Below are 24,565 nucleotides of genomic sequence, written 5' to 3'. Positions count from 1 at the left end.
CGCCCGAGCCTCTGGGGCCAGCGGATATCGCCGTCCAGGGGGCTGCTGCTGTCCTTGCACCCTTGCCACCTGCGTTGTTCAGGTCCCCCTCTGGCTGGGCGGAACTGGGCGGGGGCGTCTCCCAGTCCCGGGAAATCCGAGCCACCGCCCCTGGCCCCGCCCCCGGCCCCGCCCCCCGGCCCCGAGCCGGCCGAGCCGTCCGCGGCGGGAGCGGCGGAGGCGGCGGGAGAGCGCGCCGTGGAGCCGCTCGGAGCGTCTGGGCCCCTCGCGCCGCCGCCTCGGACCCCAGCGCCGCGCACTGAGGCCGCCCGCGCCGTCCGTGCGCCCCTGCGCCCCGCGCCCTCCGAGCCGCAGGCCGTCCAGGGCACCCCCTCAGCCCCAGCCTCCGCCGGGCCGGGATGGCCGCAGCCCGCGGCTGAGCGAGCCCGGGGGGGCCCCATGGGCCGGCCCGCGCCGCGACCCCCCCGCGGCCGCCCCCTCCGGCCCGGGCCCCCCCGGGCGCCGCGGGCCCAGGCGGCCCGGATGGCGGTCGCGGCGGCCGGGGCAGGGGCTGGGGCCGGCGCGGGCGGCAGGCGCGGCCGCCACTGACGGCTATTAGGGCGCCCAGAGCAGGTAAGCAAGGGAAGAAGGGGGGCCCGCAGAGGACTGGCGCGGGGGAAGGACTGGCCCCCATGGACGGAGGTTGCGGGGGCGTCCAGGGACTCCCGGTAGACCAGTAGCTTCCCGCTTTGAGCCAAGAACAAGCGTGTGTATGAGGGTGGGGTCAAGAGGCGACAGGTCCGCGCGTGGTAGGGGGTCGGGAGGGCGATGTAAGTGCCTCTCTAAGCTAGCGTATGGCCAGGGGAGGGGGTGGTCCCTGTCCGACGGGGCGGGCGCGCTTCTGCCTCCTCGGACCCCCTTGTATGCTTCTGGAGAGGGGGTGGAAACAGGAGCAGCCGGACACCCTTCCCCAGCCTTTAGGTGGGCGAGACCCAGACACCCCTTCGGCCTTGTGGTCTACAAGGGGCCGCGGGGGACAACCGGATCCCACGGACCCTGAGTGGGGGGCTGCCATCGCGGCCCAGCTGCACGCAGAAGTAAACATCTGTCAGTGGCGCGTTCCAGCCGCGTTCCCTGCGCGCCGCCGCCGCTGCCGCCGGGGACACGGTGTCCTCCGGTAAGGGCCCAGCTCTCTAGGCTCCTGGAGCCTTATGCAGCCGCAAGAGGGCGCGAAACCATTTTGGGGGGGGGGGTGTCCCTTAAGGGCAAAGACCAAATTTGAAGAAAGAGCGGTCTTCCTTCCTCTTTTTACTAAAGACATCTCATATTCAGGATGGTCCCAAAATTCTCCCAGAAAGTGTGGTTTGTCAGTTCACAGTCTTTAAGTGGAGGAGGCTGCAGACAGTGGGCAGATATGGGCTGGGACCAGAGACAGAAGTGGCTTCTCTCCTGGGGTGGGTGTCACCACAGTCCCCTCCCCAGGAAGCACCAGCATACATATATCATGGTGCCACTGGCCTGGCTCAGTGGGTCTGTGGTTACCTGCAAGGCTGAGGCCAGCAGCCCAGATCTGGGGAGTAGAACTAGGGCCTATGTGGGGGGCATAAAACGCCAGACCCCTGATTTTCCTCACTTGTGCATGTCCACCCTGTCCAACATCCTTTTCTGTCTGTTGCATGACATTCTTTGTCTGTCTTTAAAAAAGCCCCAGGCTGAGGAAGCCCTAAAAGGGCATGACTGGTCTAGGCGGATGTCAGTTGGGGGACACTTTGAGTTTTGCCAGCTTTTCCCCGCCCCCAGCCCCTTGCTTTGGGCCCTTTGGACACTTCTCCCCACACCCTTCATTCTAGGACTGCTGAGGTTTGAGGTTCCATAGCCACTCCCAGGCCTTACAGCCCACTCCCAGAGAGCTGCAAAGAGCTAGTTCCAAAGGTGCAGGGAAGAAACCAAATCATGCCTCCCTACAGCTGGGCGCAGTGTCTGAGGTTCTGCCATCACTGCTTGTCTCTCAGGTGATAGGCCTCAGTTTTCAGGGGGTGAGAAATGGATACAGCTTTCAAGAGTCTGGGACAAGAGAGGGAACCAAACAGTTTGCAGCCAGGCAAAGAACACAACCAAGATATCACTTCCACCAACGTGTACTGCCATGGTGTAGCTGACTCTGTTTGGGGTCAGGCTCCTGGGCTTTGTCCTTCCAGGAAGACAAACTTGAATCCAAGGTGGAGGCCAAAGTGGGGAGCAAAGGCACTACCTCCGGGTAGGAGGGTCAGGGGAGACTCCCTAGAGGAGAGCCATTGGGGTTGGGGCTGTGCAGGATGAGTAGGAGTTTTCTAAGTGGGACAGGTAAAAGCATCCAGCTAGTAGAAACTGCATATGCAAAGATCTGGAGGCAGGAAAGTGCATGGGTGGTTTTGGAAAATCCAGGGGGCCTGAGTGTGGGAGGGAGAGATCATTCTGAAAGATTGACAGAGAACTGGGCTGGGGCCTTCAAGGACAGATTCCTGGAGATGGGAGCTGGAGACACAGAGAGAGGAACAGGTCCTTTAATGCATCTGGCATCATCGGGTGCAGCCATCTTTGCTGAGAGGTTCTGGGATTCTTCTGCAGATGCAGCTTTCCTGGTTCCCCAAGGTGGGATAGGGGAGTCAAGGCCCATGAAGGGAGACAGGATCTTCCCTCTGCCCAGTGAATCAACTGAGCAGGCACAGTGGGAGGCTGGTTCTCCCCATTTCACATCTGAGAAAACTGAGGCTGGGCAAGCTGGAGGGATCTTTCCTTATGTGCCATGTAATTAATTCCTGAGCCCTAAGCTACCGTGTGCCAAGCTGTGCACCAGGACGAAGCAGAAAATAAGACAGGCCCGGTGCCTGCTGCACTCATGAGGGGGAGGGTGGGGGGCAGGCCTGAGGCTCTCAAAACAGCCAGCCAGCCTCCTGGACTTTCAGGGTGTGTAACGGCCACCAAGGAAGCCTGAGTAGGACCTGGGACACTTTGGCATCGGTGTTCAGGAGCAGAAAGATCTTAACTAACAATCCCAGAGGACTCAGGCTTTGTCTGGCCTTGGAAGAAATCCAGCAGGTGGCCCTCACTTCCCAGTGGGGGAAAGAAAGCCCAGAGCAAGGGCCCCACCATCCGTGCCTAAAGAGCTCAGTATGTCAGGACCCCAAGGCAGAATTTGAACTTGGGGACATGGAAAAGGTGACTCGGGTCCCCTGCTTCCCAGGACACCTGTGTTAGAGTTTGAGACATGTCAGAGGTCTGTGCCTTGGTTTCCCTTTCTGTCACAAGGCCAGGTTTGTATGGCGTCCTCCTAGAGGACCCATGTCCCTCGCGCCACCCACTGGGCCCCATGCCAGCTGCTCAGCCGTGCCAGGCCTCATTAGGTTGATCCTGTTATTCTCCCCTGGGGAGGTCCCCCCCCAACGCCCGCCCCAGATGCCTGTAAGGCCTGTCCCAGGCCAGCTTGGCTAAGCCAGACCAGCCTGGTATGGTCGAGGTGGGAATTTTATGGGCCAGCCGCAGAGGACCAGGCCAGAAACAGTGGGTCGGAAAAGCAGGCAGCCCCACCACATACACGCTCCCCGGCCCAGCCTCCCCAAGAACACGCCTGAACAGTGGCCAGTATAGGAAGTGGGCACTGGGCACTGGTGGGGAATAGGAGCCCCCCCATCTCTCCTCATCTCCCTGTGCTGTTCCCTGGCTAAGTTTGCTCTGGTCACCCCGGTCCCTTTGAAAAGCTATCATCCTGTGTCTGAGCCTTTGCTCATGCACTTCTCTCTGCCTAGAACACTGTTCTAGATCTTCATGTGGGCTCAGCGCAAATCCTGCCTCCTCTGAGAAGCCCTCCTTGACCACTCAGCCTAAAAGCAACCCTGGTCACTATTGCTTCACCTTGTTTTATTTGGGGGCTGGTGTTGCACTGACAACCTCTAAATTACCCTTTCTTTTTTATTGGGCTTTAATTTTATTTTTTTCTTTTATTTTTTAACTGGAGTATAATTGCTTTAAGATGTTGTGTTAGTTTCTACTGCTTTCTTCTTTCTCTCTCCCTTTTTTCCTCCCTCCCTCCCTCCTTTCTCTCTTACTTTTGTAGCCACACAGCTTGTGAGATCTTGGTTCCCCAACCAGGGATCAAACCTGGGGCCCCAGCAGTGAAAGTGCAAAGTCCTAACCACTGGACTGCCAGGGAATTCCCTAAAATCTTTCTCTCTTTTTTATTATCCATCTCCCTTAATGGATGGTCTGAACTTGGCCAAGGCGGAGTCCCAGTTGGCCTTGGCCATCCTGTGTTCCCTGGCCGGCCCAGCACCTAGTAGGCACTCCATATGTGTTGAGTGAATGAGTTGGGGGCAGAACAGTGGGTCTTCTGTTTACTTGCTAGTGCTGCTCTGCTCTGTGTCTTTGAGAAAATACTCTCCTTCCCTGGACCTCAGTCCCTCCTAAACAGCAAGACCTTGCTTCTCTCCGTCCACCCCCCAGCATTACCCTTGTTATGGGGGGTTGTGGAGACATTGAGAGAACAAGTTTAGAGTCAGATCCCGGTTCAACTGCAGCTCAGCCACTTAATTTCTGTGTGATCTTGAGCAAGTCACTTTACCTCTCCAAGCCTCAGTTTCCATGTGGTCAACGGCGCTAATAATAAGAACATCTTTTCCAGGGACTGTGCGGGGGGCGGGGGGGGGGGAATAAACTTGTGGAAAGCACTCAGCAGAGGTCTCGGCACTAAATAAACGGAACGGCCAGCACCGCCAGGTGTTAATGTTATTATTCCTGTTCTGGTTGTACGAGGAAGGCCATGTGGCACAGTGTTCACGAATGTGGAACAGAGGGCACTGAGGCTGGAGCTTTGAAGGATGAGTAGGAGTTTGCCTAGCCACCTGAGTTCAAATTCTAGCTTGGCCATTCATGCTCTGTTTGACCCTGAGGAAGACACTTCAGTCTTTTGGACCTCAGTTTTTCTGTCTACACAATGGGGATAAAATGGTCCACACCTTTCTACGAAGGCACTAAAAGATGTAAAGCACTTAGAACAGCAGCAATGGTGTTGTTCACTAGGGTTAGTATTAGCTATTTTTCTTTAATACTATTATCACAAAGCAACCAACACAGAAGTCCTCCCCAGAAGTCGACTCCTCAGCCTCACTTTGGCGAAGACAGACCCAGAGCCCCTTAGGATAAGCTCAGGACCCGAGACTTGATTCTCAGAGTAGCAGGGAGCCAGCGATGGTTCTAGCAATCGGCCAGCAGGCAGCTTCTGGGTTGGAGGAAAAAGAGGAGAGGCTGGGCTCCCACCTCTAGCCAGGCCTGGGAGGTTCTGCAGGGGGCGTCTGTGCCTGCACCCTCCCACGAGGCCGCCCCACAGGCTGGCCCCTGGCCCCCGCATACGCGACATCGGAACCAGCTGTGCTAGCCAGATGTTCCTGGTTTATCTGCAGATGTGCGACGCTGGCTTCCGCCTGCCCCGGCCTCCCCATCCCCACCACAGGGTGGGGCTGGGCCCTGGGGCCCTCTGAGGGAGGGGGCACATTTTTGTGGGCTGTGGAATTTGTTTCTCGTTTTGCAGAACCATTGAATCTTGTCTGGAGAGAAGATCAAGTCCCACCCATTTCCCCATCATGAAATGGGGCCTCAGTTTCCCCATCAGTGGATCCCTAGGGAACCCCCAGGGGTCATCTGGGGTAAACAAAATGAGCAAGGCTGCCTGGGGAATGGGCCCAGCTGCCAGCCCCAGAGCTGGAAGACTGATGGAGGAAGCAGAGAAGGGCGTGCAAGCACAGGCGTCTGACACCCGGGCCCCACTGCTGCCATAGGCCAGGCCTGCAGGGCTTCACTGAACAAAAATGGCCCTCCAGATGAGGATGTGTCCTGGGAAGCCCATTGTACAGATGGGAAACGGGCTCAGAGAAGGGGAGGAGCTTGCCATGTGGTCCAGCCAGGAAGAGGCAGAACATGGATGTGAGTTCAGCTGTCTGGACCCCAGGTGCCGCAGCATCCAGAAATACCCTTCTCCAGGGGCAGCTACTCCCACTACTGCCCACGTGGCTTCCCAGCCTGGCTTGTTCTGCCCGTGGGTGGCAATGACAGCCCCACATGCAACCCGGTCATTCCTATAGTGTGGGGTGGACCCCCTCGGACCCTTTCTGAAGTTGGGGAAACAGAGATACAGGAAGACCAGAGACAGATCTGGGGGTGAGGTGCAGGGGGAGAACAGTGCTAGTGGAGGGAGGCACCACACGGGCAAAAGCCTGGTGACTGTGGATGGAATTCTCAATGTCCATCTTTGCCTTGAGGGGACTCAGCCCAGACTGCCCCCCCAGAAGCTCCTCCTATCCAGCAAAGACAGATATGGACCCACATACTATGCTGGCAGAGCTGGGCAAGGGGGAGGGACCTGCAGCTGTGGGGGGACGGTCAAGATAGGGAGCAGGCATGGCTTTCGGGAGGAGGGGCTATAGGAGCTGGGACTTTGAAGGAAGATTAGGAGTTTGCCTGATGGAGACAGGCATGCCTCCCCCAGACTAGAGAGATGAGTGTGTGGACGGAGGGTTCCCCTCTCCTCCAACCTCTCCTTGGGAACAAGCATGAATCAGGTTCCTCCCTGAGGCCAGCGGCTCCACAGGCTAAAGGCTGGTGACCCTGGGAACAGGTATGCCTGGTGGGTGTTCCCTGGGAAGCTCTGTGGAAAGGTGGAAACTTGGAACATTGCCGGGACATCAAGATAACGAGCAGTGTTTCCTGGCACCATCAAAGAAGCTGCCAGGAACACCCTCACACCCTCACCCTAATTGTCTGCTCCTTGGATAACTGGAAAGATCCAGCTGGCTGTGTGTCTACAGGCTGTTCATCACCCCTCTCTGAGCCTCAGTTTCCCCTCCCTCCCAGCCCTGGGGACTCTGTGGCCTCCAGCTAGAAGTTGAGGTCATTCAAGGACCCTCTTGCTGCAGTTCAGGCTGACCTGACCCCCATGAAGGGAGATGCCCTCTTCCTTAGGCAATGAGAATTCTCCAGGGTCTGGACATTGTTGGCTTGAGAGGGGACCCCTGACCAGGTCCTGTCTGGCAGATGGGTGGCACTTGAAAGGCCAGCAGGTGTGGGCAGAGCAGGCCTTTTCCTCTGGGTCATTCTGCCTCCCACATTCCCCTCTCCCCCCTCACAACCTGCTGTGCCTCCACTGCCCCATGTCGCCTGGAATCTTGGCAGCCAAGGGCCCCAGCACTGGCAGGATGTGTGTGTCTGCATGCCTGCTTGCACGAGCGTGGCTGGAATATAGGATGCAGGTGATAACAGGCACGCCTGTGCACGCACAAGTTCAAGTGCACAAGGGGTGGCTTGGAGGCAGCACGTGTGTGGCGTGCCCATTCTCTGTGTCAGCGTGCAAGAGACAATATGTGTCTGAGTGTGAAGGTGCTTGATTTGTGTGGGAGTGTGAGTCTCAAGGGTGTGCGAGAGCTCCCATGGGCATGAGAGAGTGTAAGGGGTGTGATCAGGGGATCTCCCAAGGGCAAATCAGGATGTGTGTGCACATGTGTGGTAGTGAGTGGTAGTGCTTGAATGCTATGTTTGTGAGTAAAATGCCCACATGTGAGAGTATGAAACACACTAGCAGGTGAATGCAGTGATGTTCAGGTGTGAGGGTGTGATAACGTTCGAGTGCATGGTCATGTTCTAGGTGGGAGAACACCGGAGTGTGTGATTGTGTTCAAGCATGTGAGTGGAATTCTGTTTGAGGGTGTGTGAGACCACTGAGTGTGTAAGCAGGACAGCATCTGAGCATATCAGAATGTGTGAGCTGGGCAGTGTCTGAAAGTGTGCATGCAACAATGATTGGGCACACATGAGAGAGAGAGAGAGTGTGTGTGTGTGTGCACACGCACGCGCGCGCGCGTGCACATGTGCTGAGCGAGTCAGAGTGTGTGTGAGTCTGGGAAGGCTGGGTGTGAACATGAGCCTCCAAGTGTGCTGTGTGAGTGCCCACCTTCCCCATGACACAAGCACACAGCTCATGCACACCTGGTCTCCCCCTCCATGCCCTCCGCCACACCCGCTCCCCATCAGGTCCACGCCAGAGACAAACCAGTTGGGTGACCCCCATACAGAAAGGCCCATTGTTGCAGACGCTTATCAGCTGTGCCTGCCAGGTCCCCTCCACCAGCGGTCCCCTGCTTTCCCATCCCCCTCAAAGCTCCAGGAGGTCTGCAGCTCCAAGGCCACCATGGGCTCCTGTGGCTGGGCCATCTCGGGACTGGAGACCCATCTATCCTTTCAGCCCCCTGTTTTACACTAGTGCTGTACAGGGACCTTGTTCCAATCTAACAGGGAAACTGAGGCACGCCACTCCAAGACTTGGGTGTGACGACCAGAGGTCTTGCACCTGGGGGGGTTTCCATGTCTCCCCCTGCCAGGGTGGGTGAGGCCACCAGAGTTCTCATCTTAGCTCTGTGACCCTGGCAGGTCACTTTGCCACTTGGGGCCTCAGTTTTTCCATCTGTAAAATGGGAATAAGGACTCTTGTGAAGTTAAAATGACTTAATAACATGCATTAAGTTTGTACAATGGGATCTGGCATCAAGTAGGGGCTCATTAAGAGTAAAGGCGGTGGGTTTGGGCACTTGACAAATGGCCAAGACTGACCTGTTTGCTGCACAACCTTGAGAATGAAGTCTTCTCCTCCCAACCCACAGGGCTGCATGACCTGCACAACCTGTCCTCGTCACCTCCCTGCCTTCACCTCCTCTTGCTCACTTTGCTCCAGCGACATGGGGCTGCCTTGGTGATTCCTTCAACCAGCCAAGCATGGCCCTGCCCTAGGGCCTTTGCACATGTCCTCAGAACTCCAGGCTGGCCCAGGGTTTGTTTACATGGCCCCAGGTTGGGGCCCTCATTATCCATCACCCTACTGACAGTAATAATATTATCACCACAGTAATAATAACAGCAGTATCTTCCACTTAACCACTTCCCTAGGAGTCCAGTGGTTAAGACTCTGCGCTCCCAATGCAGGGGGCACCTGTTCCATCACCTGGCTGGAGAAGATCCTGCATGCCTCGTGGCCAAAAAAAAAAAAAAAATCCAATACCACCAACAGTGGCAGGTCCTCAGAATGACTCCAGAGCATTTGCTCCACCCACGTGGTGTGCATTGTGTCAAAGAATCAGGGTGTGAGTCTCTAGATCCTTTCCTAGCTGTGCCCTTGACCAAGCCACTCTGTTTCCCGCCTCAATTTCTCCAGTTATAAAATGGAGGTTACAATGCCTCCTTCCTGGGCTCAGCACCGCTTATGGTACACAACAGGGGGTTAATAAGCGTTCTACGTTACTTACTGTCTGGTGTAGGTCCTGTGCGGGTGCATCCTTGGGGCGAGGGGAGAGGTGGTTCCAAACTTACTGCTCTTAGCCACGCCCCGTCCCCCTCCGCCGACACAGGCATATCGCACGCAAATGAGATGCAAATAGCACGCAATTAACTGCTCTGGGCAGCGCGCAGGTCAGCCCGTGCGGCCTGAGGCGCGCGCGCGGGGACGCCCAGCACCCCGCGGCCGAGCCGGGGCGCTGACCGTCGTCCAGCCCGGCTTTCATCGCTCCGTGTAAATGTTTACATCGGGCCGGCCGCCAGGCCCCGCGCCGGGCGGCCGGCGGAGTAATGTAAACGCGGGCTGGAGGCCGCTCAGTGGCGGGGAGCTTCACAGACAGGGTGGGGGTGTGGGGGTACGCAGGAGTTATTAAACATCTACTGTGAGCATGACGCGACTAGGCAACCACAACACTGAGTAATCGGTGCCCCAGTAGGGGAAGCTTAGACATTATGGGGACCCAGAGAGTGCCCTTGCACGGGCCTGGGGCTGAGGAGGAGGCGCAATCAGGGAAAGCTTCCTGGGGCAGGTACCGTCTAAGCTAAGACTGAAAGTGGAAGGAGTGGGCGGCAGTGGAGGAGAGAATGTTCTGGACGGAAGGACTCACTTGTACAAAGGCCTGGAGGTGGGTTGAGGGCAGCTTTGGTCCATTGCTGCCCACTTCTGGGCATCTATTTGTCTGGTGGGGGCGGGGGGGCAGGGAACCTAGGCCCAGAGCAGGGTGGAAAGTCACTTCCAGGGACATTAATATGGCTCAACCCCAGGGCTCCAGCCTCCCAGACTACCTATTCTAAGCACCACCTCTCCTCACCACCCTTGTCCCACAGTGCCCCCTGCTGGGGATGTCTTCACCTTCCAGTCTTCCCCAGACTCCCTGGATTCCAGCCACTGCAGCCTCCTGGCTGGATTGGCCACTCCAGGTCACGCCTCAGGACCTTTGCACCCGCTGTTGCCCCTGCCTGAGATGCCATTCTCTTCTGCCTGGCTAGCTCCTACCTTTGTTCAAGTTTCAACTTTCTTCAATCCTCAGGAAAGCACTCTGGGACGCCCACATGGGGGCGGTTCCCAGGTTACCCCTGGCACGGTGCCCACCTCCTCCTTGGCAGCATTTCCCACAACCTTGTTCAGTGGTTCCTAGATGAATCACTTCTATATTATTATTGGTCATTAAGCAGGAGTGGTTCAAATCCAGGGGCCCCACTGTATCCCCACTAGCTGGTCCAGCACCCTGTGCCCATTCGTTTGTTGCCTGACAGACAGACAACGGAGGCCGTGTGGCTGACCATCCCGTGGACGCAGGCTGAGGATGCAGCGCTGGAAGGCGGCGGCCCTGGCCTCGGTGCTCTGCAGCTCCGTGCTCTCCATCTGGATGTGTCGGGAGGGCCTGCTCCTCGGCCACCGCCTCGGACCTGCGCTGGCCCCGTTGCGCCGGCCACCTCGCACCCTGGATGCCCGAATCGCCCGTCTGGCCCAGTGTAAGCCCTCCCCCGCCCCCTGTCTTGAGTCAGATACCCCCAACGTCGCAGCGACCATAATGGTGGAATGTTGTACGCAGTGGAGCGGGCCACAAAGGCTTATTTTAGATGGGGTGGAGGGAGGGTGCAAATCCCCTCAACGGCCTGGCAGGGGTGTCAGAGGGGATGGATGCTGGGAACTGGGGTCCCTCGGCTCAGCTGTCACAAGGAATTAGGCTCTAGCCCTGAGGGGCCCGGGGGCCAGATGGAGATTAGACCTGGGCATTCGGCCCGGGTGGCCCCTGCAGCGCAGCGGGGGGTGGAGGAAGAGGGAGGCTGGACCGGAGGCCCTAGTGACCTGCTCGGGGGTGACAGGGGAGGCAGAGAGAGACCGAGAAATAGGACGAGTCCTAGAAATGGGGAGAAAGACAGACATAGAGGAACAGAAGATGAGCAAGAAGATGTGGGAAAAGGCCAGGAGGTAGAAAAGTGGAAATGTCAGCCCTGGGGGTTGTGGCTGCATGGTCCAGCTCCCCACTAGCCCCTGATGCCTGCCCCCTGCAGGTTCTGTGGGGCCAGAGCAGTGCGTGGGCCCTGACTTCGTGGGTGCACGGGTGTGTCCACACGTGCATCCCCACGGGTGGATGGGGATTAGGTGTAGGCGGGGGAGTGTGCGTGGGCCCCTGTGGGTAGGGGGTGCATGCACGCCTGCGTGCAAGTCCACACGCGCCCTGCCGGCCCACACAATCCTTCTTTCTTGTCTTCACAATGGACAAGGGTGGCCTCCGGCGCAAGCTCCACTTCCGCCCCCGCCGCTCCCCCGCTTCAGGCTGCTAAGTCCTTCCCAGGACACTGGGTCCCAGAGACCCGGGCTCCCCAAAGCTAGTGCTCCAGGCCCTGGGGCAAAGGCCCAGTGGAATTTCAGGCATCGGGGAGGATCTCGGCCCACCGTCGGGTCCTGGCTGCCCTGCATCCTGTCCCTGGATCTAGCCCTACTGGAGGAAAGACAAAGATTTCCATACCCCAGAGTCCGTGTTCTAGATTCTGGGATTAATGTACTGATGGAGGAATCTCAGGCTTGGGCCAGGGAGATGTGGGCATCATCTCCTTGTATTCCAGATCCTGTGCACGTGGCCAGGCCTGCTGGAAGAACAGATATACTAGAAGATTATTGTTTATCTGAAATTCACACTGAACCGGGGATCTGTATCTTAACCTGGCAATCCTATGAATTAACTCTAGACACACATCTTTGGGGTGGGCACACTGGTGGAATTTTAGGCATCGTTAGTGAGCTAGGCTCACTCTGATCCCAGAGCAAGCAGTGTTTGTCACCCTACTCCCACCCATCTCCCAGAAGATGCTGTTGGGTGGCCCCTGATTTCCACCCTCCCAGCCCCAGCCAACGTAGGGACTCTGCAAGTCTCACTGAGCAAACAATGAAAGTAGGGTACAGCAGGGTACAGCGGGTGCAACGAAAGTAGGGCTGTCATCTGCCTGAAACTACAAGGCTCAGAGTGGGCAGAGCAAGGCTCAGAGCTGGGGCTTGTCTGCTCTTGAGACCCCCTGTGGGAACAGACAGCTCCCAGGCTGACAGACAGCCCTTCCCGCTTGGGCCTCCCAGGAAGCTATTTCTTTTGACAGCCAGGTGCACCAGCCTTGGGGGCAGGTGGGAGCTTAAACTCGGGATTTCCTCTCTCAACCACAAGAGTGACTGCCACCTGCTCAGGGGCTGGAAGCCCCCCATCTGCAGACCCAATGTCAGTTCAGTGCTGCCTGCCATTCCGATGTCTACACTTCTCTCTTGGGGCTGAAGAGCACTGGGGCAGGACCAGCCGCTTGGGAAATAAATTTAGGCCATGGAGTCCTGGGAATCTATGGCTCAGGGCACCTCCAGGCAGTTGGTGGGAGAAGAGGGTTGGACTTGCACCAAACTTGGGCACGGGATGGAGGTGGGAAGATTGTTTGGTTTTCTCTCCGTCACCTGCCAGTGGTGTGGTCTTAGGCACCTCTTTTCCCCTCTGGATGCGTTTCCTCACCTGTAACATGGGGGGAGCCCCTGATGGTAGCTGTCACCCCATGTGGTGGGGCCAACACACAGGTCTCAGTGTCTGCGGCTCCTCTGTGCATTTTGAGAAGCTCACACACCCTGATTTGGTGTTGTGAAAGGGGAAACTTGAGTACTGCTACACGGTGGAGCAGGAGGGATGGGGGCAGGGGGAGGCGTTGTGAACAGGCCAGAGGTTCAGGGAAGATGCGGAGGTCTGGGTGGGGATCCCAGAGAGGGAGTGAGAGACCCATGACAACTCAACCAGAGTGGGCGGTTGGGGTGTGGGAAGCAGGCCCCCAATACTGCTCAGAGAGGATGTGCCAGTTTCCTGGGGCAACCAGCATGGGGTGGGGACAGCTGGGGCCCAGGAGGGACAGGGATTTGGTTCACTACACCGCTTGCTGAGCGCCACCCCTCCTTTTTTTTTTTCTCCAGTGAGGTGAGAGCAGCTCAGTGAAAAAGGGAAGAATTTCCAGTGCTGCCCTGCATAGGGATGGGGTCCACAGAGAGTGGTGGAGGGGTGTGCCCACAGGGAGACAGACACCGGGTCGGCTCAGCTCAAGTTGGGGCAGACTGGTATGTGGTACAGGAAATGGTTCTGGGCAGTCCATCTTAGGTGTAGGCTCCAGAGAAGAGTGCTGGTAGCCTTGGGGACCCAGCCTGTGGGCCTGGATATGCAACCCTCCCGTTACACACACGCCACCCAGAAAGGGTGCATGAGCGGGAATCAGGGAGCAAGATAAGATGTGGTCGGGAGAGGGTGCACTAGGCCTTGAGTCACCCCAAGGTCCCTTTTCGCAGAGGAACAGCGTAGATATGGCGCTCCTTCCCATGCATCCACCCACTGACCCCTCGGCCCTTCTCCATCCCCTCGCAGACCGTGCACTGCTGCAGGGCGCCCCGGACGCGGTGGAGCTTCGAGAACTGACGCCATGGGCCGGGCGGTCCCCTGGTCCGCGCCGTCGGCCGGGGCCCCGGCGGCGGCGCGCGCGTGCGCGGTCGGGGACACGGCCATGCGGGCTGCGCGAGCTCGAGGTGCGCGTGAGCGAGCTGGGCCTGGGCTACGCGTCGGAAGAGACAGTGCTGTTCCGCTACTGCGCAGGCGCGTGCGAGGCGGCCGCGCGCGTCTACGACCTGGGGCTGCGACGCCTGCGCCAGCGGCGGCGAGTGCGGCGAGAGCGGGTGCGCGCTCAGCCCTGCTGCCGCCCGACGGCCTACGAGGACGAAGTGTCCTTTCTGGACACGCACAGTCGCTACCACACGGTCCACGAGCTGTCGGCGCGCGAGTGCGCCTGCGTGTGACCCTACCTCAGCCGGCCCGGAGAGACGGAGGCCACGGCCCCCGCCCCGACGGCACCCACGGTCCCGCCTGGCAAGCCCCGCGACAGACTGCCCACCAGCAGAAGATGCCGTCCAGGGCTCAGGACTCTCGCGTTAACTGTACCAAAATAAAGTGTGGAAAATCCAGCCAGGGTTGTGATTCCGTGCTGAAGGCCTACGGGGAGGAGACGCCATCTCCACTGGGAAGAGGGGGACAGGTACCGTCGGCACTATAGTGGGAGGATCCCGTTTGCTTTGGGCTCGGGGGAAAGAAAGACGGTTTTGTTCAGGCGTGCAGGAAGCAAAGGGGCTGAATGGGGGAATGCCCACAGGGACCTTCCTTCGCTTCTCTCTACAGGCTCTCTTGCCCCTTCCAGGTGTGTCCTAGCCTACTCCCTGACAAGGTGTCCTTCTGGGTAGGAAAGATTGAGCCACAGTGCAGATGGAAAAACTGAGGTCCAAGTGGTGCAAATCTCCCTCACCCAACAGACGTCTTCGGGCCTGGTCAGCTCCCACCAGGGTGAACTCGGAGCCACTATCTCCTTTCACTAGCTAAAAATATCCACGTTGCCCATCTCCCTGCGGGGATAGGTCTGGGGCGGGCGCCAATCCCATCTAACCCAAAACCGGCGCCTGCTGGGGCACAGCTGGGTCCCCAGGGACCTAGGTCCTGGGGCCGTAAAGGCTCTGGCCAGAGCTCGAGGGAGAATTTTCCAGGAGCCCCCGTGGAGGATGGAAAAAGCGTGATGCGGTGTTTAGATTTGCCCACGGTGTCACCTTGATGCTTGGCACGCCCAGAATGGGCACAGGGTGTTGGGTTCCTAGCAGGCAGAGAGGGGTCTGCTCGTCAATGGTCTGAGGAGGGTGGGTAAGACAGTGGCCACTGCAAGCACAGGACTGGCTCACGGGGGACCAGATGGATGGACTCCTACCCTTCTTCCCCTCAGACTGGGTGGCAGGGGAATGTCTCCAAGGCACAGTTGCCCCTTTGCCCAGTTTGTGTAAGGGCACAGTCCCTTCTCTTCCATCCTCCCACACTAGTCTGGGATTCTCAAAAGAAGAGCCCCACCCTCTCCTTTACTGTTGTGTCTCCTAGACTGGCCTCCTCTCTGCTGCGCTAAGGACCACCTTCTAGAACCTACTAAACATGGTGTCCTTCGCAGACCCAATCCCCATCCTGATGCTGGGAGACTCAGCTCAGATGCTCCACCCAGGGAGACTCACCTGGCTGGGCAGGAACATCCCCAGCTCCCTGCTTTCCAGTCTTCTTTTTTGCCATTGCGGCAGCTGGACCCACTGGAGTCAGCTAATAGGCAGGACTTCCAAGGAGACCCAAGAGCAGCACTTGGAGGCCAGGCCCCAGACTGTGGGTGGTCAGCTTGGAAGGCAGTTTCAGAGCACACTGGCTGGCTGGGGTCCCCATCCACCCCCGCAGTCTTTTGACTCTGAGGTTTGGGGTGGTGGATTCCTACACCATTCGGGCTGACTCAGCCCGGCGGCCGTGGCAGAGAGGCCAGAGTTCCCAGAAGCCGAAGAAGCTGAGCCTCAGTTTCCCCATCCTAGAAGGCCCTGAGCCTCAGAGAGGGAAATTGCTCAGCCCAGGACACACAGCAGGAAAATCAACTTTGGTGCTTGGGCCTGTGGTCCCTGAAATGGCTTGGGGGGTGTGTGTTTGTGTGTGTGTGGCCTCCTGGGACCACAGCCTCCCTGTCTCCCACCTGGATCCAACCACAAGGCGCTGGCCCAGCCCACCAGAGAATTGGAACATAAGAGCTGCCTTCGCAGAACCCAGGGCTGGGGGTTCTCAGCAGTGCATGCCATACACACACACACACACTCACAGGACACAGAGACTGCCACTCACATGGGGCTTAGAACCATGCGCAAACCTCCTTTGGGGGCATGCCCTGCCCCTCCCATATCCCTGCAGTGGGTATAGAAGATTCACTTGTCTCAACCTTACCCTACATGACCTCCCAGATAGGCCCACCCCCACTCTCACCTGCTCCAGGCCTCGGTCTTCCCACCCTGCTTGAGGGTTTTTCCTACCTCTGAACACTTGGGGCCGGTCCGTTCTCCCAAGTTCAGGGCCGTTCTGGACGCCATAGACTTTTGGGCAGGATGTCTGGCTCCCCATCCACTGGATGCTATCAGCCCACCCGATTTGTGACAAGCACAGATGTCGCCAGACCCTGTGAGTAACCCCTGGGAGCAGAATTGCCCTGGGGGGAGAGTGCTGGTGTGGAATAAGGGAGGACAAGCCAGTTTTCCTCAGAGCATTCCCATCTGGAAAATGGTGTGAGTATTGCCTACCTTAGTACCCCAGAGACAGTTCATCAACAGCAGCAGTAAACACAAACCAGTCCACCAGAGCCATCACCAGTGGTCAGGACGCCAAGGCAAGTTCCCCAGGGGCAGCCATAGCCCCTGGCAACTCACCCCTGTCCCCACCAGGTAAAGTTCCTAGCAAGAGAGCTCCCAGGGAGGAAAGACCCCTGGCAGCAGAGGTGCCCAGTAGGTGAAGCCCCAGGTAAGGGAGAGCTCCAGCCCCAGATACTCAGCAGTGCAGGTGCCAGGCTGGCCAGCTCACTGGAACCAAGACGCGATACTGGGCACCGTCTGGTACCTGGGTTCCTGCTGCAGCTTCCAGCAGGCCTTACAGAACATCAGGGCCCAGGAGAAGGACCGAGGCCGCAGTGTCTCCCGCCAGCGGAAGTAGTTCAGGTAGCTGGCGTAGTCCTTGTCCAGTGCTAGCAAGTACTGTGCCAGGTCCTTGGGGCTCTGGAAGCCTTCGACGTGGATGAAGGCTTTGGGTGGCAGGAACTGTTCATAGTTGATCCGGCTGGGTCCCAGGACCACTGGCACGGCCCATGCCTGCAGGGCGTTCTTCCACAGCTTCTCTGTGATGTAGTCGGGGTGCAGGGAGTTCTCAAAAGCCAGGTAGAACTTGTACTGGGACAGCTGCTTGGCCATGAGCGCGTGGGGCAGTGGCGTGTGGAAGCGTCCGTACACGTCCACTTGGAGGTGTGGCTTCAGCAGCTTGTAGTATTGCACCCTGATAGAGTCTGTATTCCAGTTGGACACCACCCAGGCCACCAACTTGGTCTTGGCCGAGATGTTGAGCAGCGTCTCCACGGGCTGGCCGGGCCACGGCTCGAGCCAGCCGTAGGGCATGAAGATATCTGAGTCCCGGCGGTAGGACATGGTGAGGTTGAAGTAACCATCTAGGTCCTTCAGTTTCAAGCAGTTGCTGGGTGATTCCATGCTGAACCAAACCCAGCGCTGGCCAGGGGGCCGCGGGGAAGGCGGGAGCTGCATCTGGGGCCGGTGGCTGACCTCCCGGTGGTGCACGAGGACTGCGTCCGCTTGAGGGTACTCGCTTCGGTTGACGGTCAGCTGGCAGTCAGCTGTGCCAGGCCACAACTCCGAGCAGCGGGACAGAGCCACTGGCTGGTTGAATGGCCATGTCCACAGCAGGACACGCAGAGGCAGGTGGGCGGAGGACCCCTCAGTGGCCTGGGAAGGGGCCCCCAGTTCAGAGACCCACATGGGCTTGGGCTTGGGCTTCTCTTGAGACATACGCAGATAAGAGAAGAAGCACAGAGCCAGAAGCAGCTGCAGCAACAGCCCGGGAAGACAGTGGTGCCAGGAACACTTCACCTTGGCGCAACCAGGTGGATACATGGTTTGGAGCAGCTGGGAGGAGGGGAGAGTGAATATGGCATCTTTGACAAGAAGGATAACACATGCCTAGGGACTTCCACCTCATGTGAAGAGTTGACTCATTGTAAAAGACCCTGATGCTGGGAGGGATTGGGGGCAGGAGGAGAAGGGGACGGCAGAGGATGAGATGGCTGGATGGCATCACTGACTCGATGGATGTGAGTCTGGTTGAACTCCGGGAGTTGGTGATGGACAGGGAGGCCTGGCGTGCTGGGATTCATGGGGTCGCAAAGAGTCCGACACGACTGAGCAACTGAACTAACTAAGGGACTTCCCTGGTGGTCCAGTGGCTAAGATGCTGAGGTCCCAATGCAGGGGTCTGGGGTTTGATCCCTGATCAGGGAACTAGATCCCGCATGCCACAACTAAAGATCCTTGCATGCCGCGATAAAGACTGACGATGCCTTGTGTCACAACTAAGACCTGCTACAGCCAAATAAATAAATATTGAAAAAAAAAAACCAATAACACACATGCCTAGCGGGCAGATGTGGGTTATTTCTATTTTGCGGATGAGAAAACTGAGGCTAGGGGACTCAGTGAGAAAACAGCAGAGCCGGCCCCGGAGTCCACGCTCTCCCACCCACCAGGTCACGCAACCTCTTGACCGAGAATAGGTTCTAATGGTTCTCAGGTCCCACCTTGACCTTGACTTTGCCCTTGCCCTTGCCCTTTCTTAGCTTCCCCAGAGTCTTCCCCAGCCTAGGGAGAAGACAGGGCTGGTTACTGAGTGCTCCCCAGGGCCCTGGAGTTGAGGCTTGGAGCCAAGACTCCGGCTGGGAGGAGTACAATGGAATTATGTTAGAGGGCTCACCAGGCAGTATACGAGTTGGGGGAAAGGACACTCCTGGTGGACAGAACAGCCAATGCTGAGGCCCGGAGGTGACAGAGAACCTGAACAGTTTGCGGGGAGAGGACAGGAAGAGCTCAGGGAATAAGCACTCAAGACACCTCCCACCCCTGGTCATGCACTAGGGGATTCTGGGTGTCTCTTGGTCCACTCCCTGGTCCTTTCTGTTCCTGCATGCGGTCACAAAGCCCTCCCAGACTCCAGATCCCAACCGCGGGAACGGAAATCTAGGACTTTAGCCCTGTGCCCCTCCACTTCCTGCAGCCATGGAGCTGCCCTTTTTACAGATGAGAAAACAGAGGTTCTGAGCAATAGGTATGTCTTTTGCCCCAAAACACAAAGCTGGAGCACTTATGATCCAGAATCCGAACTCTCCTCTTTTAATGTAATTGCAAACTCCTCTCCCATGTTCAGATTGGCTAGTTGTCTGTGACTGTAGTTTCAGTCTGTCTGCCCCCTGATCCCCTCTCTCAGTGCCTACCGTCTTACCTGGGTTTCTCTTACTTTGGATGTGGGGTCTCTCTTCAAGGCTGCTCCAGCAAAGCGCAGCCACCGCTCCTTACCTCGGGCGCAGGGTAGCTCCTCTCGGCACCTGCGCTTGTGCGCCTTTGTAGCCACCGGGCTCAAATTCTGAAAGAGATGGGAACACCAGACCACCTGACCTGCCTCTTGAGAAACCTGTATGCAGGTCAGGAAACAACAGTTAGAACTGGACATGAAACAACATACTGGTTCCAAATAGGAAAAAAAGTACGTCAAGGCTGTATATTGTCACCCTGCTTATTTAACTTCTATGCAGAGTACATCATGAGAAACGCTGGGCTGGAGGAAGCACAAGCTGTAATCAAGATTGCTGGGAGAAATATCAATAATCTCAGATATGCAGATGACACCACCCTTATGGCAAAAAATGAAGAACTAAAGAGCCTCTTGATGAAAGTGAAAGAGGAGAGTGAAAAAGTTGGCTTAAAGCTCAACATTCAGAAAACGAAGATCATGGCATCCGGTCCCATCACTTCATGGCAGATAGATGGGGAAACAGTGGAAACAGTGTCAGACTTTATTTTTCTGGGCTCCAAAATCACTGCAGGTGGTGATTGCAGCCATGAAATTAAAAGACGCTTACTCCTTGGAAGGAAAGTTATGACCAACCTAGACAGCATATTAAAAAGCAGAGACATTACTTTGCCAACAAAGGTCCGTCTAGTCAAGGCTATGGTTTTTTCAGTGGTCATGTATGGATGTGAGAGTTGGACTATAAAGAAAGCTGAGCACCAAAGAATGGATGCTTTTGAACTGTGGTGTTGGAGAAGACTCCTGAGAGTCCCTTGGACTGCAAGGAGATCCACCCAGTCCATCCTAAAGGAGATCAGTCCTGGGTGTTCTTTGGAAGGACTGATGTTGAAGCTGAAACTCCAGTACTTTGGCCACCTGATGCGGAGAGCTGACTCATTGGAAAAGACTCTGATGCTGGGAAAGATTGAGGGCAGGAGGAGAAGGGGACGACAGAGAATGAGATGGTTGGATGGCATCATCAACTCGATGGACATGGGTTTGGGTGGACTCCGGGAGTTGGTGATGGACAGGGAGACCTGGTGTGCTGTGGTTTGTGGGGTCGCAAAGAGTTGGACACGACTGATCGACTGAACTGAACTGAACTGAACTCCTGTGTTGCACATGGAGCTCCAGTCTACAGCCTGAGGCTGTCTACAAGTTCTGCTATCATGGAAATATTATTTGTCTGCCCCATAGGGTGCACCCCTCTGGCTCTCAAGCCCTTGAAATACAGCAGTTGTGTTGGACGAACTGTTAGCATTAAGCTAAATTAAATTAAGAAAAGCTTCTCTATTCTGTACATTGAAGACAATTTCAAGATAAAAAGTAAAAACACTGGCGGGTCCAGTGGTTTAAGACTCCACACTTCCACTGTAGGGGGCATGGGTTCAAACCCTGGTCAGAGAACTAGATCCCACATGCCCAAGATGAGGCCAAAAACAAACAAACAAACAAACCCAAACGTCCACCCGCACCCCCGCCCCGCAACAAAACCCCACCAAAATCAGCGTCTGATAGCCAATTCAACAACTGGAAATCCTGACAGAATATTTGGGACACCTTGGAGGGGCAAATCTGCTCCCACAGGACATTTTTACAAAGTCTAATTAAAGATCAAGGATCTACAGTGAAAACCAAGTGTCCGGATTGGGTGTGCTATTGGTGTAAGATACACCCAGTTTCTAAAACTTGGGCTTCCCCAGTGTCTCAGCGGTAAAGAATCTGCCTACAGGGCAGGAGACACGGGTTTGATCCCTGGGTCAGGAAGATCCCCTGAAGGAGGAAATGGCAATGCATTCCAGTATTTTTGCCAGAAAAATCCCACAGCCTGGTGGGCTACAGTCCATAGGGTTGCAAAAAGTTGGACACAACTGAGTGACTGAGCACGCATTCCAAGACTTGGGATGCAAATGAGATTAAAATTATTATCTCAATACTTCTGTTGATTTCACATTGGGATAATACTAGTTTGGAACTTCCCTGGTGGTCCAGTGGTTAGTACTCTGCACTCTCACTGCCGAGGGTGAGGGTTCGATCCCTGGTCGGGGAACTAAGACACCACATGCTGTGCAGGGCAGCCAAAAAAATTAAAGAAGACTCTGATAGCTGGTGGGTTACTTCTGTTGGGCACAGCTGGCATAAGCCTCCAAGTGTGGGATGGAGGAGCTGGCAGGTGGCCTCGGGTGATGAAAAGGGAGTGGGATTTAGAATTACATGTTCATGCCAGAATTTCTGGAAAGAGACCCAAAAGACAAAACCTTTGAGGAGGTTCAGGAGGCTGAACTCTGACCACAACCTACTTTATGCCGCTGGGGTTTGGGGCCACGCACAGAAGGTTAGTGTGTGGAAATGCACTTAAAATGAATATTTTTTTTTTTGTCCTGGGTTTATAGCAACTCCTCCTAGGAGGCACTGAGGCCCTTGGCAGGGAGGAGGATCCTGGATCCGGGGATGGGGGTTGGGGAGGTCAGGGCTGAGATTCCACCCAAGTGGAACCTGAGATATTTTTTTCCCAGAAAGGAATTGAAAAATGCCATGATGCCAGGACACCATAAAGATCAGATAAACAGAACAAAATCCACCCCCTTCTCCCCACACCTCAGGTCCTCTCCCCACGGAATGGGGTGGGAAAGAGGAAGGGCTCTGGGGTGCTAATGGGGGCCAAGAAGCAGTGGGGGTTCTAAGCCAGAGCTTTGCCAGAGACAGATCGACAGAAATGGAGAGAAACGCAGCTCCTCCTGGTTTGGCAAATCAATCAGAACTGCCCACACCTGCCCCACCTCTGGTGCACCTGGTACCCAGAAAGGCCCCTGGGAGGGACTTCCCTGGTGGTCCAGTGCCAAGGACAGGAATCTCCCTGCCAGTGCAAGGGGCACAGGTTCAATCAAGATCCCACGTGAGGCAACTAAGCTGGGGTACCACAACTACAGAGCCCGAGCTCTAGAGCCCTCGAGCGGCGACTGCTGAAGCCGTGTGCCTATAGCCCATGTTCTACAAAAAACACCACAGTGAGAAGCCCGCACACGACATCTAGAGAGAAGACCCTGCTCGCCGCAACTAGAGAAAGCCCATGCACAGCACCGAAGACCCAGCACAGCCAAAACACCAAAAATGTCTGGGAGTACAGCCTGCAAGCCCTTCCCAGGGGGCATCACTGCCTCCAGGGAGAGGGGACGTGTTCCCCAGGAGGCCTTACCTGGAGGGGCAGTGTGCAGGGCAGACAGCAGCCGACCAGGAGGCTTCGGGCGGAGGACCAGTTGGTCACGCTGGGAGGGGATAAGGCGACTCCAGGAAGAAGGAAGTGGACAAATCAGTCCAGCTCCACCACACCTGCAGTCAGATGATATAGGGTATGCTGTCACGCAAGCCAGGCCAATGTTTAATAGCAAAGGTGGGACTTGGCTAATCTCTCCCACATGGCCTGATGAGGGAGGGGTGGAGGGAACTGGGGACTAGTCACTGCCCTGACCTCCTGTGTGGCCTCCAGGCTTTCATGGCGTTGGGCATAGAGTTGACCCATCCATAAAGGGAAAGGGCTGACCCAAATCACTGGCTCTCAAAGTGGTTTCCGTGGCAGGGGAGGGGGCACCAGGGGTTCCTTGGAGTGGGGGAGGGGCAGGTGAGGAGAATTTCAAGCCTCCTACCCTCCCTTCCCACAGATCCCACCTCTTCATTCCATCTCAGCCAGGAAATGTTTCTTGAGCACCTGCTGTGTCAGGCCCCAAGAATATGGCAGGAAGCAAGTGGGTGAAAGAGATAACCAGTAAGAAAACTTGTAAAAAAAAAAATTACAGATTGCAAGGACTTTCTTGGTGGTTCAGTACTTAAGAATCCACCTTGCAATGCAGGGGACGTAGGTTCAAGCCCTGGTTGGGGAACTAAGATCCCACATGCTGTGGAGCAAATAAGCCCTTGTGCCAGACTACTGAGCCTGTGAGCCACAACTAGAGAGTCAAGGAATCACAGCAAAAGGACCTGCATGATGCAACAGAGCTCCTGTGTGCCCCAACTAAGACCCAACACAGCCGAATAAATAAATACTCTTCTAAAAATGTCTATTGGATCAATACTAAAATTAAATACATTGCAAAAAAGAGGTTGCAGCCTGGTCTGGACTTCTCCTGGATGTGTGAGCTGGGGGTTAAAGCTCCATTAGAATTCTCTAACTAGGGCTTCCCTGGTGGCTCAGTGGTAAAGAATCTGCCTACCACTGTAGGAGACATGATCCATTCCTGGTACAGGAAGATCCCACATGCAATGGAGCAAGTAAGTCTGTGTGTCACAACTCCTGAGCCTGTGCTCTAGAGCCTGGGAGCCACAACTACTGAAGCCCATGCACCCTAGAGCCCATGCTTCACAACAGAAGCCGCTGTGATGAGAAGCCAGTATACCGCAACTAGAGAGTAGCCGCCGCTTGCCACAACTAGGGAAAAGCTTGCACAGCAAGGAAGACCCAGCACAGCCAAAAACAAATAAATAAAAACAATTTTTTTAAAAGAATTTTCTAACTAAAAAGCAGTATGAGAGAGCTTTCCAGGCAGAAGGGACAGCCTGTGCAAAGGCCCTGAGACAGCAAGGAGTGACAGCATTGGAGGGGATCCAGGAAGCCTGGGTGTTCAGGAGCAGGAAGTGAGGTCAGCCACCTTGAGCTGCATCTGGCTGTGGTCAGAAATGGACATTTAACACAGGGCGACAGTGGGGCCATGAGGAGCTTCCAGTGGAGCTGTCGCCGCCACAGACTCCTGTTTGAGGTGCTCTTTCAGGCTGTCGTGTTGGGGACAGACGATTGGGAGGGGAGGGAAGCAGGGCAGAGGCAGGGAGGCTGGGAGGAGGAGGCTGCAGCGGGCGGGTAAAAGCACGAGGGGCGGCTCCCACGTACCACAACTCCTCTGTTCACAGATGAGAAATCATGTCCATGAGGCTGCTTCATGCTGCCTGGACACCCACCATCTGAGTATCCAGTTAGTTCCAGGCTGACGGAGGCTCCAGGAGGCTGGGTATCCACCAGGGCAGGGCATTTGTAATAGGGAAGCGTAAGTCTTTGTTTATTTTTTTTGGCTGCACCATGGGCTTTGTTGGATCTTGGTTCCTACACTACAGATCAAACCTGCATCCCCTGCAGTGGAAATGTGACGTCTTAACCACTGGACCATAAAGGAAGTCCTGGGAAGAACAAATCTGACTCTGTATTAAGGCATAACCCTCCTAGACTTCAGACAATATTACAAAGCTACAGTAATGAAGATAGCATGGTTCTGGCACAGAAATAGACACATGGATCAACG

The 24,565-nt window shown here is 56.2% G+C and overlaps 2 protein-coding genes across 6 annotated transcripts; one reads left to right on the top strand and one right to left on the bottom strand.

Moving 5' to 3' along the window:
- The first annotated feature begins 197 nt into the window (after window positions 1–197).
- NRTN (neurturin) lies at window positions 198–14,299 on the top strand. 4 transcript variants are annotated; one of them, XM_019964368.2, is made up of 4 exons: window positions 198–612; window positions 954–1,156; window positions 10,585–10,803; window positions 13,710–14,299. In XM_019964368.2, exons 3-4 carry the CDS (start codon window positions 10,635–10,637, stop codon window positions 14,132–14,134), a joined length of 594 nt encoding a protein of 197 aa, XP_019819927.1. In that variant the 5' UTR covers window positions 198–612; window positions 954–1,156; window positions 10,585–10,634; the 3' UTR covers window positions 14,135–14,299. The 4 variants fall into 4 exon arrangements, with proteins under 4 accessions (XP_019819927.1, XP_019819925.1, XP_019819926.1 ...); XM_019964366.2 differs by lacking the exon at window positions 954–1,156 and having other exon boundaries at window positions 199–612; XM_019964367.2 differs by lacking the exon at window positions 198–612 and having other exon boundaries at window positions 620–1,156.
- Window positions 14,300–16,417: 2,118 nt separating this feature from the next.
- FUT6 (fucosyltransferase 6) lies at window positions 16,418–22,615 on the bottom strand. 2 transcript variants are annotated; one of them, XM_019964365.2, is made up of 3 exons: window positions 22,477–22,615; window positions 19,215–19,355; window positions 16,418–17,848 (listed from the first exon to the last, which is right to left on the bottom strand). In XM_019964365.2, exon 3 carries the CDS (start codon window positions 17,834–17,836, stop codon window positions 16,739–16,741), a length of 1,098 nt encoding a protein of 365 aa, XP_019819924.2. In that variant the 5' UTR covers window positions 17,837–17,848; window positions 19,215–19,355; window positions 22,477–22,615; the 3' UTR covers window positions 16,418–16,738. The 2 variants fall into 2 exon arrangements, with proteins under 2 accessions (XP_019819924.2, XP_070649109.1); XM_070793008.1 differs by having other exon boundaries at window positions 19,215–19,403; window positions 22,477–22,603.
- Window positions 22,616–24,565: the final 1,950 nt, after the last annotated feature.

This window comes from Bos indicus, chromosome 7 (genome assembly GCF_029378745.1).
Source record: "Bos indicus isolate NIAB-ARS_2022 breed Sahiwal x Tharparkar chromosome 7, NIAB-ARS_B.indTharparkar_mat_pri_1.0, whole genome shotgun sequence".
Classification (NCBI taxonomy): Eukaryota; Metazoa; Chordata; class Mammalia; order Artiodactyla; family Bovidae; genus Bos; species Bos indicus.
Note: the sequence above shows the minus strand (reverse complement) of the source record. Positions and strands in the feature narration are given on the sequence as shown.